We start from the raw sequence: 17,978 nt of genomic DNA, 5'->3' as shown, positions 1-17,978 counted from the left end.
TCTCCTGTTGTGGAGCACAGGCTCCGGACGCGTGGGCTCAGCGGCCACGGCCCATGAACAGTGACTCAGAGCTGTCTTGAGATTCCCCAGGTGTAGGAGGGAATGGACCCACCAGGCTGGGCCGTCTTACCTTGTCAATGCTTGCCTGCCTGCAGGGAAATGAGAATGTGAAGCCCAAAGGCAGCTGGGCTCCCTTGAGGCCCATGTAGTCCAGGAAGTCAGCGATGCACTGCACAATGTGGTCAAACAGCTGCAGGGAGAGAGTAGGAGTCATGCCAGGCCTGCACTGTACAGGGTGGCAGGCTGGCACCTTGGAGTGCGGATCCCCCTGCCCGGCACTTACCTCCTCGCCAGTGCCCTGCATGATCTCCAGGGGGATGGTGAAGATCTTGTTGTACATTCGCACTGACCTCCGTCCACTTCTGATCTTCACCAGGAGGACCCGGAAGTTGGTTCCCCCGAGATCCAGGGCGAGGAACTTTCCTTTCTCTGTGGTGGAGAAAGTGGGGGATGCATTCCACCAGCACGCACTGAGCAGGGCCTTGTGTGCAGGCATTGGGAGGAAGAGGTGATGCTGAAAGTGAGCAGATCCAGAGCCTGCCTGCCTGGGGCTCATGGGCCAAAGGGGTGTGGTGGTCACCAAGCACAGTGTCAGGGCGCTGGGCAGGCACCCTGAGCCCATCTGAGGCCAGCCTGCTTTTCTTGCTGTCTGGTAAAGGCCACACATGATACTTATGCTCAGGGAGGCTCTGAGGGTGAATCCAGGCCAGGCTACCTGACTACAATGGACTCGGGAAGGTGCTTCCATCCTGTCATATGGCCTAGAGGAGCTGTTCATCCTGAGCATGAAATGATTCTTCTGTCCTGCTCGCCCCTTCCCTGGATTCTCACACCCCCACCTGACTAATAATAAGAAACTGTATCGAGTCTGACGCCCATCACTGTCCAGGGCCCCCCAGTGCAGTGCCTCTCGGTTCTCTGACATTGCAGAGCATGTCAGTCTGTTCTGTGTGATTCCTCACCTCTCTCCCTGCCTCATTCACTGTTTTAGCCACACTGGTCATTTTGCTGTTCCTTGAATTTGCCAACGACCTCACTCTCAGCCAGTTCTCTTACCCCTGACGGTGGTCTATTTTTCTTCATAGCCCTGTCATTACACGGCATCACCTGGCGTTTATTTGTCTACTGTCTGCCAGCCCTACAGAATTTAGGCTCCATAAGTGTAGGGACTGTGTTTTCTTCATTGCTCTGTTACCGTGCTTACAACAGAGCCTGACAAGTAGCAGGTGCTTAATGAAACTTTGAGGAATAAAGGCAAAAGGATAAAAGCGATGAAAGAATGAATAGTTGAATAGCATCTTTTACTGCTCTTATTGTTTTTCCCCCAAGTAGACTCAAACGATACTGGCTCTAGAAAAGATCTTTGTTGTTGAGAGGTTCCAAGTACAACTGTGTGACCTTGAGTATGTCACCTAACCTCTCTGAGTCTCAGTTTTGGCATCCATAAAATGGGAATCATTCTAACATACAGAGTAGGTGTGAGCACAAAATGAAATTAAACGTTCAAAAGCAAATTAAAGATATGAAGCATTTTACAAAGGTCATTATATCTGGCTGAGACTCATGAGATTCAAAGAGGTGGAGTAACCTGTCTAAAGAACTGACCTCACTGTTTTGTGGCTACTGTCAGACGAGCACAGAGAACCAGGAGAAGGATCAAGTATCAGAAAAGTCAGGGGCAGAAAGTGAAGAGAGGGGAGAGGAAGAGAGCCAAGCCCCAGGAGAGAAGAGAGCCAGAGAAGAGGGTGGAAGACAAGCCAGACACTCCAAGTGTCCAGATGGTAGCCCCTAGGAACAGCATCTGGGTCTTCACACACATGGAACCTAACTTAGGTAATCTTCACTGCCAGTGCCGTGGATCAGCCAAAGCAAACAGATTGAGCAGAGTATTAACCTTCTACCCCAACCCTCCTCCCTCCATTACAGACATGAACCCAAGGCTCTTGAAACAAAAGACCTAACTGGATTTAAGGAGTTTTGATACGAGCTCTGGGTGGCCCATCAGAGAAGGGAGCTGTGCACGGCCCACCTGTGCCATCTGGCATCCCGCAGACGTAGGTGGGCAGCATCTTGACCGTGGCCAGCGGGTGGGTGTCCCTCTTCAGCCCGTACTCGAGCTCAACCCGCATCTTGTCCCGAATGCCCACAAGTTGCTCTCGGGTCAGCCGGAACAAAGCCAGCACCTTGTCAATCTGCTTCCGCTGGGCCTGCACGCGGGAGGCCACTGCGGTCACCATGGCGGCCCCCTTGGTGCTGCCACTCTCCGACAGGAGGAAGCGGACGTCACAGTTCGGGACCAGTTTCCTCACCACCTTGTGCAGGCGTTTTGGGTATCTGGAGGTGGAGGGGGGATGGCAAAATATGTAAAAATCATAAAGGCCCGGGCCCAGCCAATAGGAACAGACACAGGTGTAGCAGAGGAACGGGCTCCCGGGGAGCCCTGCTGGGCCAAGGCTCACCCCTTCAGTTGCTGGATGGAGGGGGAAGATGGAGGTGACTAGGGGTGGGGACCAGGGCAGCTGGGACAGTGGAAGAGGCACTTGGAAGGCTCAAAGAAGTGGTTATTTTATCACTAATATTATAAGCAGTAGGGCATGTCCACACATAATGTATTGGCTGAACATCATCTCTGCCCAAAGGGGAAGGGTTCTTTCCCTAGCTCTTCCCAGGTGTACCCACCTGACTTCCAATAACACCTCTGTTAGTCAGAGGGACTTTTGTGCTCCCTCCTTCTGAGAAATTCTCATTTCCCTGTTTGTTTACTGTCTGCCAGCCCAACAGAACTTAGGCTCCATAAGGGTAGGGACTGGGTTTTCTTCACTGCTCTGTTACTGAGCTTACAACAGAGCCTGACAAGTAGCCGGTGCTTAATGAAACTTTGAGGAATAAAGGCAAAAGGATAAAAGCGATGAAAGAATGAATAGTTGAATAGTGTCTTTTACTGCTGTTATTTTTTTCCCCCCAAGTAGACTCAAACGATACTGTCTTCCTACTGGTATCTTTCATGTGGATTTGGCAACCCCTGCCATCCTGATTTTTCCCCATGTATAACTGGGTGTATCTTGCTTTCCAATCTTACCACATAGCAAGTATTTAATAATAATAATAATGGATAGATGAATAGATGGATAGACAGATGGATAAATACACGGCTTTGCTAGTTGGGCAATTGGTTTTAGCAGAATATTCCTTTAAGAATGATCCCCTAAAGCAACCCAGCCAGCTAGATGAATGTAATCTCTGAATTCACCCCTTCCCCTGTAATCTCAGAACCACAGAAGGCAGTTGGGTCCAGCAACCCAGAGAAGCAGCGTAGTTTAGAGACAAAACTGGACTCGGTTCCAAGCAGACAGACTGGACTCATTTGCCGGGCGTGTGGGCCGGTGGCCAGCACTCACTGGGGGTGGATCTTGTAGAGTGTGCCATCCATGCCCACCGTGGTCCGGAGCCGCACCAGCTTCTTGTTCTCCCGCAGGCGTGTTAGGATGGCTGCCAGGGCCGCTGCACAGAGGTTGGCTGAGCGGAAGGAAACGATGGTGCAGACGTGCTGGACCGCGATGCAGTCGGCCTCTGAAGGCTCCAGGCCCAGATCCGTCAGGATCTCTCTTGTATTAGCCAGGCCTTCTTTATACCTAGCCAGGGTATAGGAATGAGAGGACCACACTTCTCCATCCCGTGGGAGTCCCCCTCAGAGAGCCAGCATTCCCACCTCTCAGGACTGTGAAAATAAACAGGCTGGCACAGAGTCATGTGATAATAATGACGGTTTCACCAATGATCACGGCAGCCACTATTTGTTGCACACTATGTGCCAGGTGCTTGTCTAAGGACTTGACATGTGTGAACTCAGCCCTCACAACAATCCTGGGGGGAGTACTGTCATTATCCTATTGCACAGAAGAGAGATCTGAGGCACAGACAGGGTAGGTAACCTGTCCACAGGCACAAAGCTGGTAAGTGCAAGGGGCAGGATTTGAACTCAGGCAGTTCGATTACAGAGCCCACCCTTTAAAGCATCCTGTGCTATACTGCCTTTGACAGAAACTCAGTCTCTGCCAAGCTCTGCATAAACACAGACTCTGGAAGTCAGAGGTCACCCTGTTGAACTCAGAATCCAAGCTGATTGCAAAGCTCAGAGCAATGCCAGGGTTTCTAAGCCTGAGGAACAGGATCCGGGGTCGACTGGGGCCAGCCACCACCACCAGTCAGCTCCCCACTGCACACCTTTGTGTGAGCCCCCTAATCACCAAAGCCAAAGCCAAAGCCAGTCCCTGACAGCACCAGGTAGAGAAGGTTATTGCTAAAGCAGGAATTCTTAACTTGGATTCCATGCTTGGGTTTTAAAGGGTCCAAGGATGCCCTGATATTATAAGCAAAATGGCGTGCAAATGTGCATTTTGGGGGTAAAGGGTCCAGAACTTAAATCAGATTCTCAAAGGGGTCTGTGATCCTAAAAGAGTTATGTCACCGGGCTTCCCTGGTGGCGCAGTGGTTAAGAGTCCGCCTGCCGATGCAGGGGACACAGGTTCGTGTCCCGGTCTGGGAAGATCCCACATGCCGCGGAGCGGCTGGGCCCGTGAGCCATGGCCGCTGGGCCTGCGCGTCCGGAGCTTGTGCTCCGCAACGGGAGAGGCCACAACAGTGAGAGGCCCATGTACCGCAAAAAAAAAAAAAGTTATGTCACCACTTCAGTGAGGAAAAAGGTAACAAAACATGCGGAGGGTGCAGACCTCCGACAGCAGAATCCCTGGCTGCTGAAACCAACAAGAAGGCACATGTGAGGCATGGCAGGCATTGCTAATCCACCTGAAGCTGTGTCCAGGTATGAAATCATCCTGTGAAGAAGGAAGATCTGGTTCCTTCTGTGCACCACCACCATGAGCACACCACTCCTTGGTTGCCCACCCTAACCCTCCGTAGAGTCAAGGTGGAAGGGACCCTGCCAGCAGCTTACTTCTCCATGGCAGCCACGTGCCGTGTTTCAATCTTGCCCTTAATGTGGAGAGCGGAGGATTTCTCGCCGCCAAACAGGAGGCCTGCCTTGGCCATCTTCAGCAAGATGAGCCTGACGAGTTCACCTACGTATAGGCCGCTGATCATCTTCTCAAACCTACAATTTGGTGAACAGATCAGTGGCAGCAATGCCTTTGGTTATGCAGCATCCTTTCCCAAAGCCCATGAGCATGAGTAGTGGAAGGGCCTCTTTACAGGTCAAGAGGCCTCAGTCCCTGTCCCAGCTTGGGGTACCCTTGGGAGCCCACTCATCCTCTCTGAGCTACATTCTTCTCACCTGTAAAAGGCGAGGACTAAACTAGAGGAAACCAAAGATTCTTTCCTGATCACAAAGTGCTTGATTCCAAAAATCTTTATCTCAAATCACCCTTGGTCATGGGGGTGCCATTCTCATATTAGGCATAAGGAATCTCAACTTCGGAGACTTCAGGTACTTTCCCAGGATCACCAACCACAGCATGACAAATCCAAATTTCAAATGTTTCCAACTCCTACACATGTTTCTGCCCAAGAGAGAAACATGCTGTGTCTGTGAGATGGGCTTGGATAGCTCCAGAGAGGTTCTACAATAATATGGATGAAATATCTCACCAGGCTACCTACACCTGGACTCTCAGTCTGCATACAACAAGCAATTACTTACTGTTTCCCAAGGAAACTATTAAATATAATTTTTATTCTGCAAACATAAGATACAAAATCAAGGACAACCTGTTTCCTAATCAGCTTTATCTATTGCATATAAAGTCTTAGAACATTGCAGAAACAAGACAATCAAAAGAAATCCAGGTTGGGTTTGGGGGAGTGGAATTTATTTTAAGTGAAATGGATAGGAGGAGGATGATGAAGTCCCCAAAATGGCACCACTTCCTTGGGCTGTGGCTGCTCTGTGTCACCAGTGAAATGGGTGTGTGCTGGGGACCAGGTGCATCCAAAGCAGAAATTTGCTCCCCAGGTATGCACTTCTAGTGTTGAGTGGTTTCTAGGAGGTACTTAAAATATTTATTCACCAGGGCTTGTTGGGAAAATGGTTGATTTCAGGGCTGGGGCTGGGAAAGCGCATGGCGAGCCTAGAGCATCTTACTGTGCCAGAAAATAAGGAAGTACTTAAAGAGTGACGGAATCACGTGAAAAGGACACAGGGACTAGCTTGAAGGAGCTTCCACTGGCTAAATCTGAAAAGAATTTGAATATCCGAAGAAATATAATAGGAAGGAATTATAACCCAGTAAATTAAAAAAGAATCCATATTAGTATAAGTAGATAAATGGAGGAGATAGGAAAGCTCTTACTTATAGTAGAATAACAGCTAATAACCTACAGGGAATGATGGATCTAGAAATTCATCAACAGATGCTAAAGCTAGAGAGTGAAAGTTTAATGAGAAACAGGATATTTACATAGTCTCAAAGTATCTCTTCACCAGATACTTATTCATTATAGAGGGAATGTGGTGCAGAAACCTCTTATGGTGCAGAAACCTCTTTCATATCCCCTTAACCAAGTGATCTGAGTTAGCATCCCCAGTAACGGAACAAACAACATGTGCTTCCAGATCCGATGCCCAGGGGAGGACACACACCACTTGTGTGATAGTCCTGCCAAAAATACATCCCCTGAATCTAATCATGAGGAAACGTCAGACAAATCCAAGTTGAGGGACATTCTGTGAAATAAATGGCTTGTATGCTTGAAGATCATGAAAACCAAACAGATATTACAGAAGATTAAAGGAGGCCAAAGAGACACGGCAGCAACATGTAATGTGTGATCCTGGACTTGGACCAGGAAAATTTTTTTTTTTATAAAGGACATTAGTGGGGCAGCAGGTGAGTTTTGAATAAGATCTGTAAATGAGAGATTAGAACTGATTAAGTGTTAATTTCCTAATTTTGACAATTATACTTTAATTATATAAGAGAATGTAATTCTTTTCAGATAATACACTCTGAAGTATTTAGGGGTGAAGGGATATTATGTTTGCGATTTTAGTCTCAAATGTTCAGAAAAATAATTTTATATAGACATATGTGTATTTTATGTATATGTGTATTTTATGTGTCTGTGTATATACATATATACAGAGAGAGAATGTTACTATTAGGGAATTTGAGTGAAGGGGAATTTTATACTATTTTCACTACTTTTTTGTAAGTCTGAAATTATTTTTAAAATTTTAAGCGTTTTTTCATTCAACACTTTTTTTTTAACGAACACTTAATGAACTGCAATAATGTGTAAGACCCTATGTGTAGAAAGGAAAGGAAAATCACAGGTGTAGCCGCTTTCAGGGAGCTCAGCATACAGGCAGAGCTGAGGCAGACCCCGAACACTTATACCACAGGTGAGTGTGGGATGAGAGCAGAGAAAGGCTTGGCAAGACCTGAGACTGAGAGGGCCTCACACCAGGTGCTGCATGATAAGGCCTCGGAGAAGGAGGGGGCGGGGCGGAAGGGGAACACAAATGAGGAGTGTGTGCTTCCTCAGGCTGCACTGGTTTGTTCTGTGGCCACTCATCCAAATGCGCCAAGAAGGCAGGACACCTCGTTCAGTTCACAGCTGTATCTCCCCTACCTCTGGACTGAATTCGAATCACTCAATTTCCTTGGCTTTCACTTTCCTCATCTGTCCAGTGAAACTGAAATACAAGGCCTGATTCATAAACTCCCTATGATGGATAGCAAGTCACAGCTAAGAAGACTCCCAGGTATACAGCATACCTGAGTAAGTGGACATTTACTGGTGCCGATGCCCAGATTACAGTGCAGGGTACTCACAGCTGCTTCCCGGGGTTCAGAGAGCCGAGGTCCAGCTCCTGGTCGAACTCGGTGCGGATGTCCTCCAGGGCCCCGTCGTCCCCGAAGGCCCCCCACTCGGTGTTGATGCACATCCTCCCTTCGTCACCTTCCACCAGCTCGATGTTGCTCATGTCCTCCATGTAGCACGCATTGGTGCCGGTGCCTGGACGAGGGATCAGGGAGAAAACAGAGACGTCAGGGCTCCCAGCTGGACAAAGACAGAGGGGACTCTCAACTGCCCAAGAGTCCTCTGAACGCATCACAAAGTGCTTTTGATCCACTCCGGGGGCTGGTTCTCGCTGAGGGAAGCAGCTTTTGGCCAGCTGGGGAGTTCATGAGGAATAAAGCTGACATGCCAAGCCTACACTTGTCAGGGTGTTAATGGTTTGCTGTTATCAATGGAGTCAATTGTGAAGAAGTCCCTGATGAATATGTATGAAAGCTGACAGTATATTTACTAAGAGGAGGATGAGTTAACCAAACTTCGTAAATATATTTAAAAAAAAAATCACCAACCCACAGTCATATTTTTAATCCTTTCCCTATGCTACTTAGCTTCTTCTCTATTTGATACTAAAATTATTCCTTACTCATAGCCTGCCACAAATTGTTCCTAGCATAAGCTACATCCTTATCTTTGACAGCGATTAGCTATCACATAAGAAAGCAACATGCCATTATTCAAACACAAACTCACTGCAAGGAAATACCTCAGCCACTTGAGTAGTGGTGAGTGGCTGCAGATGGGCACAACCTGCAGCCAGTAGGTTTGGGACCTATTGGGATAATGGAAATGTGCTAACTGGATTGTGGGGATGGTTCCAAAACTCTATAAATTCACTAAAAATCCCTGAATTACACAACTGAATGAGAGGATTTTATGCCTCAGTAAAGCTGTTTTTGTTTTTGGCCACATCGCGTGGCTTACGGGATCTTAGTTCCCCGACCAGGGATCGAACCCAGGTCCCCAGCAGTGGGCACACGGAGTCTTAACCACTGACTGCCAGGGAATTCCCCAATAAAGCTGTCTTAAAAAAAATTTTTTTTTTAAAGTATCTTCCCCTGGCTGATTCTCTGGTGTCAGAATTTTAAAGCCAACATGAGAAATAAGAGATGTAGAGAATCAGAGTGTAATAGAATATTTGGAAAAAGCTTTTCTCAGAAAGGCACAGACACTGTTTAGGCATGGCACCCAATTGGCAGGTTACCAGACACAGTCGCTAAGACGCACACAGTGGGCGGTAGCAGATGTCATGACAGACAAGCGCCAGGCCCACTCAGAGGTGTGGGGCTCCAGAAACAGGAAGTCAGATCAAGCCCCTCCGCTGTAGAGATCCTGCCCTTTGGGAAAGTCAGGCTGAGGAGAGTGAGTTGGAAATTAAGAAAAAGCAATTCAGAAAACTTCCCCCAATAGTGGTAAAGGAAAAGGGAAGCTGCAGGGATGTTTGAGACCAGCCTATAAACCCGGTCCATTTGGCCTTACTGTCCCCTGCACAGCCTTCTCATGGACCCCTCCAGGAGAGCCCCTCCCAGCTCAGGTGTTGGGACCACCCACCAGACACCCCCGCTGCGCTGCGGCCTCCCTGGTCCAGGCCCACACGCAGCAACGAAGGCCCAACGCAGCCAAAAAATAAATAAATTTATAATTAAAAAATAAATAAAAATGCACACCCCACTTATCCATCCACCACCCATGCCCTGTCTTCCCTGGGGTAAAAGCCAAAGACCTTCCAGTGACTGTGCTCCGTGTCCTAGGCCACCTACCCAGTCCTGTCCACTCTCTCACGTGAAAGGCCTTCTACCCTCAGCCTCACTCGCTTTGATTCAGCCTTTTAGGGTTTCTCGAGCACCCCGGACTCATTCCCACCTCAGAGGCCACAGGGACTCTCTTCCTCCACCAGCTCTGCTTCGCTCCCTCCTCCTCATCACTGAGGTCCCTGCTCGAATGTCACCTCTCAGCAAGGCCCGGCCTGACCACCGCACGACAGTCACTCTCAGTCACATCACCCTGCTTTATATTCCTTATCATACTAACCACCACCTGAAATTATGTTACTTGTTTAGGCCTTTTCGGTCTCTCACCCACCACCGCGCTGAAAGCTTCATGAGCACAGGAACCTTTGGGACTCTCACCACTGAGAATCTGATGCAGAGCACGAGGCCCGGCACACAACGGGCACTCAGTAAACACTTGTTGAATGAATGCATATATTAATTTTCCATCTCCCTATGTTGCTTCTTCTAAGTAGAAAGTGCCAATAACCTTCCCACAGCATTTACTCAGAGTTCCCCGAAACTAAGCCCCAAACCAACCCCTTTCACCCTCCTCCACAAAGGAAGTCAAATTGAGTTACCAATGATGACACCAACTTCACAGTAGGGATCATCATAGGCGCACGTCATCATGGTCCCCACGGTGTCATTGACCAAAGCCAGGATGTCCACATCTAAGTCCTGCTGGAACACAAGTCCCAGAGGGCATCAGTGGGTGGGAGGGAGCTGTTATCCGTTCATGTTTCCCCACAGAGGAAGCAAAAGCAGTGAAGGTGCCTGGTTGAGACAATCTCTAGATCCTGCCTTCTGGGTCTGCCTGTAAGGAATAAGGCCTTTGTCAAGGTTCAGGGGAAAGAAAGAGCAGCTGGGAGCTGAACAGTGGAACTCAGGCTCCTGCTCTGTGTGTGAAAGCCTCTGAGCAATGAAAATACGAGAGACCAATCACCAGGACTCCAGCCCATGTTTGAGGGACCCTGAGAAAAGCATGTTTATCCTAGGAGCAATAGTGTTTCCAGGAGAAAACACCAAAGTCCTTGCCCATGGGGACATTTTAACCAGCCTCAGCCAAGTCCTCTCTGTGGGCACCACCATGGGTTTCCCGTTCTACCAAGTCAACGCGGGTTATTACACCATGGTTCCACAAGGTTTGGGAGAGCATTTTAAAGTGAAATGAAAACAATAAGAGAAAAACAAAGGGTACAAAAGAACATGAGAGCAACTTTAAAGAGAAAAAAGACTGGAAGGGTATACATCAATATATTCCTCATGCTGTCAGGGTAGCAAGTCATTTGGGTTCATTTGTGTACTTCTCAGCTCTGCAAGGAGCATGTCTTGCTTTTATATTTTTATAGTTCTTTAAATTATCATAAAATGTATTCAACAAACAGAAATACTCAATGAGTAGAGAGTGGAAAGTGGGATCAAGAGCCAGACAGGAAAGAAAGTGACCTTTTAAGCCTCAGAGAGGAAAGGTGGCGGTTGGAGCATCACACACAGCGTCAGGTCTAACCAAGACCCCTGAGGGGCTGTGGCAGCTGGGGAGGCCCCAGGGAAGTGCGGGTCACCCTTCAACAGTGATCGGAACACTCTCCACATGCCAAGGCTCACAGGTGGGTTTATCCAAATCGGCAGCATCTGTGCTACAGTGAGACCTTCCCTAAGATCAAATCCGTGTCTGATTCTCCTTCGAGGGCAGGCATGTAGGAGATAACCCTCCCCCACATCCTCCCCTCACCCCCGCAAGAGAAAGGGGCTAGAACTGGGAGACCTCCCCACGCGGAGGTGGATTACTTACCTTGTGTTTTCTCATAGCATTGGTCAGAGAGCTCACTACGTCTGTGCCCTGAACTCCCCGCGCCTTAAACTTCTTTGTCCATGAAAGCAGGACACCCTGGGGGAAGATTTCAGATCCAGACAAAATAAGGAAGGCACTCAGTTCTGAAAATGAGCTGCAGAAATTTCATGCTTAAAGTGTATCCATCCCCCTGTGGCCTTCTCTTCTTGAAGCTGAATCACACCAATCCTTTCAACATTTCTCCAGAGGCCTTTTCTAATAATTTTGACATGTTTATTACTCTCATCTGAGCAGTTTAAAACATAATACATAGGGGCAGAAAGAACAATGGCAGCAGAGTCAGAACACTTAGATTCATAAGACATTGTCCAAGTCATTTAACCTCTCTGAGCCTCAGTTTACTCATCTGTAAAATGGAAACATCACTTCCCTGCCTCTGTCACAGGACTGCTCTGATAGAAGTACCGGCATACGGTAGACGCATGATGTGTGCAGAATGCCTGGTTTGCCAGGTCCACAAAGCAGAACTGACATGTTACCTTGTAAGACTCCCTCAGGGACTTCATTTCAACTTAGAAAAACAGTTCTCAATTTGCATTATCAATTGTCTGCTTACAAGTGGTGTTTCTCAAGAGTTTCATGTCTAACATAGCAAATAATCACAGAATTTTTCAGACTGGAAGAGAACTTGGAGATTAAGAGACTTGCCCAAGGTCACATAGTCAAGAGGAGCTGAGCCCAAACTTATTGACTCCCTGACCATCCTCACCCCCTCAGTTTATGGATAAAGCAGCCAAGCTTTAGAGAGGAAGGAAGCTGTTCCAGGTGTCACAGTGAGTGAAGGACAGAGCCCAACTGGAACATAGGTCTCTGATGCACCCAACCAGTGACCAGGTTTCTCCCTGCACCACAGCGCTACCTAGTGGTAGCTCTAAATTCTGCCCTCATGGGCTATGGTAACATCCCTGCCCCACCAGACAGAGGAGTGAGAGATTGTAGGGTGGTGTCCCCCCAAAAAGAATGCTAGGGACAATGTGGGACCTGTTGGGGGGAGTATATATGGGGGAATGGGGAATAAATGCATGTGATATATTGTTAAGTGAAAAAAAGCTATGCATACAACTACATATTTTTAAATTACACATACAGTATAACACCAGTATTTAATATAGATATGACTGGAAGGAAAACCCAACAATTCTAGTAGGGCGTATCTCTGAAGGTTGGGATTAGAGGAGATTTCTATTTTCTTCTTTAAACTTTTCAATTCCTACCCTCTTTCCTCTCTCTTCTTTTTCCTACCTTGAAAAAGTATTACCATTTTATCATCAGAAACACACACACACACACACACACACACACACACAGAAATTTCTCTTTGGCTAAGACTTTTCCATTCCCTCACTTAAACAAACGAAACAACAGCAACAACAAACTAACATCCTCCTTTAATTCCAATGCCCTGATCTTTAATCATTTTTTAGTTTTACAAAGAATCCCCCTTAGCCATACCTCCTCATAAGAAGTCTTCCCCTTCCCACCTCCTTCTGCACTTACATGGCTGATGAGACTCCACCTTCTCCAAAGCCCTATTTTCATGTCACAAATCTACATGTGCAGCAGAATCACGGTAACAGCTATGCCCACTCTCGGTTATTATTACTAACGCATTTCCTTGTGGCTGAAGCTTTTCTACTTTAGACTTCACTGAAAGGCAGCTTGGGAGGAAATTTTATAAAATGCAGGTAATTCAACTAGACTTTGAAGAGAAAAAGTTTTTCCCTTCCTCGATATAATCAAGCCACCCTTGCCTCATTTAAATGTCGTCTGAAAACCCTCATTGGGATACAACAAAAAATGGGTCAAAATGCTTTCAGGCACCTGCTGGCATTTTAAACAACATTCTAGACCTGTGTCTTTTTGGAAAGTCAGTGTGGTCAGGGAGTTTGTGAGCTTGGGCTGAGCCATTCTTGGCTGTGTGGCCTTGGGTAAGTCTCTTAACCTCTCTGAACTGCACTTTCTCAAATATAAAGTGGAAATAATTATATCTCCCTCATATGATTGCTTTGGGATTTAAATGAGGTTATACACATAAAGAGTTCATCAGAGTGCAAGACACAGTGTCAAAATCTGAGATACAGTCTATCATCATCACCATCATCATCATCTTCCTTCTTCTTGAAGTCTCTGTTCCTAAGCTCAAATAAGAGGTGTTTAATTGTTTGGTGAATTGAGGCCTGATTCCTGACTCCTCCCACTTCCCCTACTGATTCGGGGGAACTCTGCTCTTCCAGTCTGCAAACACAAGCGAAGCTCCACCTGGCCTCTTCTAACATTCCCTGAAACCTTCTTCACACTATTTTTTCTAATTCTTTCTCAAGAAAATAATTAAAAAGTAAACCTCAGCCCATCTCCCATATAGACAGATGATGGCAAATTCCCATTCAACGGAATCTAATAAATGATTGATTGTACCTTTCAATTGTCAGATAGTTATTAAATAGCTATTAAATATAAGACATTGTGCTAGAGACCCTGGGGATGGAGAGGAAGAACAATATAAAATAGTGCCTGCCCTCCAGAAACATCTGTGGAATTGGAGGACAAGGTACAAAAGAATGAAGAGACAAGTTGTATAGGGACAATTGTCAAAACCTTACAGCTACCATTGATCCACCAGGCACACTGCTCAGTGCATTACAGGTGCTTCATCTAAGCTTCACCTCAGCCCAGCAAGTAGATATTATCCTTGTTTTACAGATAAGAAAACAAGGGACCCAAGAAGTTAAGTAACTTGCCCAGGGGACGCAACTTGTTCTGAGCCAGGATTCAAAGCCAGGTCTGTGGAACGTGAAAACCCATTCCCTTTCCACTATCCCACTATCAATAAGCGGCTCAAGCCAACAATATCGAACACATCCCAAGTCAAGGTGGTCCATGAACTGACTATGAGCTGGGTGTCATGACCAGTCTGTGCAGCAGGAGCTCACAGACCACCACCCCAGGCAGGAGTAGCCTGCGGAGACCTGACTTGTGACAATAACCCCCTGGCCCCAGAAAGCTCACTGTCCTTTTATATGGCCCCTTGTTTATTGTCACAGATTCACATAAGATCAGCTTTGCCTTCTCCCTGTTTACAAATTGAAAATCTGAGGCACACAGAGATGGATTACTGGAGACTCCAGCTGGCTAGTGGCACAGCTGAGACTATACCTCCCAGGTGCTGGGTCTGTCCAGTAACGCTGTCACTCCAGTGACCCCACCTCGGTCCTCCTCCTAAGCGCTCACTATAGAGGGAGACTCCCCAAGTCTTCCCCCTCTTATTCTAGTTAGCTGTGTCAATGCTTCTGAGAGTGGTTGCCAGACCAGCAGCATTCGTATCACCCGGTAACCTATTAGAAATACAAATCTAAGGCCCCACTGATTAAGAAACTCCTGCATGGGGCCCAGCAATCTGTGTTTAACAAACCCTCCAGGGATTCCGACGCAACCAAGGTCTGAGAACCACTGAGCTTGGTGGTGAAAACCATCTTGTTCCCTGTGCTGTGCCCCTAGGAAGTGTAAAATCAAGGCGGCCACGTTAACATATTCCCTGCCTCACAATTCCACCTCACTGTTTAAAAAAAAAGAAAAAACAAACAAGAAAATTCCTGCTGATCTCTCCTGTTCCCAGCCTGACCCCTGCACATGCCATTCTCCAGCCCCAAACCCAAATCCTATCCAGCTCCCCCTCCCTTGCACCAGCCTTACCTCTTCTAATTTAGTCTGTTTGCAGGGAAAAGAAAAGGTTAGGCCAAGAGGTAATTTCTTCTCCATCAGCTCTTTGGTTTTCATGAAATCTGCCAGACAGTCAGCTACGTATTCAAACAGCTGCAGAGAAGAGAAAGCACAGGACACGGGGCTAAGGCACAGTCACCCAGGAACTTGATGCCAAGGCCTTCCCCCACCTTCACAGAGCCCCTGCCCTGCTACCTCTGTGCCATTCCCTCGGATAATTTCATTGGGTGTTGGGTAGAACTGACTCTCCATCTGGACATTTCGTTTCCCCTCTTCAGAGACTTGCACCTTCAAGACTCGAAACTTAGATCCTCCAAGATCCAGGGAAAGAAACTCCCCGTTTTCTATTAAAAAACAAAGCCAAAAAAGTTATCATTTATTGAGAGTCTGCTAAATAGCAAGCTCTGTGTTCGAAGTTGGAACTGTAATAAATGTCATGAAGTCTCACAACCACCCCACAAGCCAGGTATCATTATGCCCACGCGCCAAGACTCCAGAAGTGTGGCCATTGATTTGTGCCCTCCAAGGGGCAAAGTTGGAGTGTGACCCAAGTCTGCCTGCCTCTGCAGCTTCAGCCCTGCCCACTGGGCCATCCAGTAGGGAATAAACGTGTTCATCTGGAGAGGGCAAATGTGAACACCCTTCACGCAGGTGGTGTTAGAAATGGGCCTTGACGGTGGAGCTTATTCTAGCCCGCCACAACCCCGGCAACAGGCAGGAGAGAGCTGATACTCTGGAAAACGGGCATACAGCAGAAAAGGCAGAGGGAGCGCAGGGAAGAGAAAGTAGCCCCATACAAGCCTCAGTCTTATGGGCAGAGAGGAGACACTCCAGGAGGGAAAGGAGACAAGAACCAAATGCTGGTCCTTAAGGAGCCAAGGATGCTTAATATTTTGGGCCAGAGCCACTCCAAAAGGAGAAAATGTAACCTGACTGAGTCCAGTATAAGACAGATGCTATTAATAAAAAGGTGGAAATGACACATGTGTTGGGGTGAGGCAGCCCACCCTGATGACTTCAGCTCAGATTCCAGCCAGAGGTCCTGCCTAGGACCCTGCCAGTATCTTCAGCATCAGCCACAGATATGGGATGGGAACTCATGTGTGCAAACCCTTGAACCAACAAGTCTTTGTATAGAATTATCTGTGCTGGAAAAGTGGCTGCATGTACCAGGCATGCTTCATGACATATGGCCAAGGCACGTGTGAGTGAAACTCCGTGACCACAAATCTGGTCACCCAAGTGGCCTTTCTTTGGTACCATGTGACCCTAAACACAGCTGCATGAATCTAAGGAACCAGCTGGCCATTCAGATTCACTCCTCGTGAAATGTGAAATAAAACATAGAAGGAAATTGCTAGTAGGTGGTAAAAACTGAAGTGGAAGCATCTCAAACATCAGAGGTCAGCTGGGTAGCCAAGGCGGCCACATGTATGTAGGCTGAAACCATGGAGGAAAATTCCTAAGTTCCAGTTCCCTTGAAGCCTGAGTGCACCACGGTTCCTGCCCTCAGATTCCCACAAGGTCCTGTGTGTCTCCCTTTTGGGTTTATGTGTCCTTGTACTACAAGCCTCCTTTCCTGACCTGCCTTGACTGGGTTTCTCTGTTCCTAGCAAGCAAGGAACTAGCGGCAAGCCCTCCCAATGGCGTGCAGCACCGCTCTTCAAACTTTAATGTGCATGTATATCGCCCAAGAATTTTGTTAACATGCAGACTATGATTCAGTGGAGGTGAGGCCTGAGATTTTACATTTCTAAACAAGCTGCTGCTGCAGGTCCGTGGAACAAGGTTTAGCGTCCTCATTTATAGACCCAGCCAGCCGGATATTTTGCTTTTGTGGAGATTTCTATAAAGCAAGACTCTTTATCTCCCTAGATCAGCCCTGAAAGGAACCTGATGGAGCCATTTATTCAGGGAGGGACTCCAAGGACCTAATCCTGTGCAACTTTATTAGCACTCATCATGTACCAAGCAAGAGATGCTTTCACAGGTGTTATCACAGGTGTTGCACAGGAAAGAGGGTATATCACATGATCCATGTACGTATGAACATTTACTGAGCACTGACTTTGTGACAAGTGACATGCCAGGTGCTAGGGATGCAAAGACGAAAGACTGTGGGCCCCCTGGGAAGCCCATCAGAAATACAGGCAAGTAAGTAAACCATTTCCACACAGTAGGGCACGTGCTCTGATTGTGGGAAGCACAGGGAGCAGTGTCTACTAAATCAGAGCAGGAGTCACCACCCCAGAGGAAGTGATACAGAGCTGAGTGATGAAGAAAGAGCGTGAGTCAGCCAGCCAGACAGAGGAGAGCAGGGGTCCAGGGAGAGGAGGCCAGGAGCAAAGGAATGAGATTGCCTGGGGTGGGAAAGGTCTGCGCTTCTGAGCAGGAGGGACGTGTGACAGAAATGAGACTGGCGGGCAGTCTCGGGTTAAATTAGGAAGGATTTGGAAAAGCCACCCCACCTCCAAGAAATCTGGGATTTATCCAGGTGAGGGGGAGCCACAGAAAGATTTTAAGAAAGATTTTAACCAAGACCTGATTGAGATTTTGGGAAAACGCCTCTGACACCAACCAGGATAGATTGGAGGATTTAAAAAAAAAAAACATAATAATAATTATTTTTTTTTGAAGATGTTGGGGGTAGGAGTTTATTAATTTATTTATTTTATTCTTGCTGTGTTGGGTCTTCGTTTCTGTGCGAGGGCTTTCTCTAGTTGCGGTGAGCGGGGGCCACTCTTCATCGCGGTGCGCGGGCC

General features: G+C 47.3%; 1 protein-coding gene across 1 annotated transcript in view; it reads right to left on the bottom strand.

Moving 5' to 3' along the window:
• Positions 1–17,978, bottom strand: part of HKDC1 (hexokinase domain containing 1) — a 38,947-nt gene that overhangs the window by 12,219 nt on the left and 8,750 nt on the right. The window contains exons 3-12 of the mRNA XM_032608729.1: positions 15,412–15,560; positions 15,190–15,309; positions 11,440–11,535; positions 10,226–10,328; positions 7,851–8,034; positions 5,015–5,170; positions 3,459–3,692; positions 2,090–2,394; positions 344–489; positions 131–250 (exon numbers count right to left, since the gene is read on the bottom strand). Of these exons, the coding sequence (XP_032464620.1) occupies positions 131–250; positions 344–489; positions 2,090–2,394; positions 3,459–3,692; positions 5,015–5,170; positions 7,851–8,034; positions 10,226–10,328; positions 11,440–11,535; positions 15,190–15,309; positions 15,412–15,560 (1,613 nt within the window). The remainder of the gene's footprint in view (positions 1–130; positions 251–343; positions 490–2,089; positions 2,395–3,458; positions 3,693–5,014; positions 5,171–7,850; positions 8,035–10,225; positions 10,329–11,439; positions 11,536–15,189; positions 15,310–15,411; positions 15,561–17,978) is intronic.

Source organism: Phocoena sinus, chromosome 16 (assembly GCF_008692025.1).
Source record: "Phocoena sinus isolate mPhoSin1 chromosome 16, mPhoSin1.pri, whole genome shotgun sequence".
In the NCBI taxonomy this organism is placed as follows: Eukaryota; Metazoa; Chordata; class Mammalia; order Artiodactyla; family Phocoenidae; genus Phocoena; species Phocoena sinus.
Note: the sequence above shows the minus strand (reverse complement) of the source record. Positions and strands in the feature narration are given on the sequence as shown.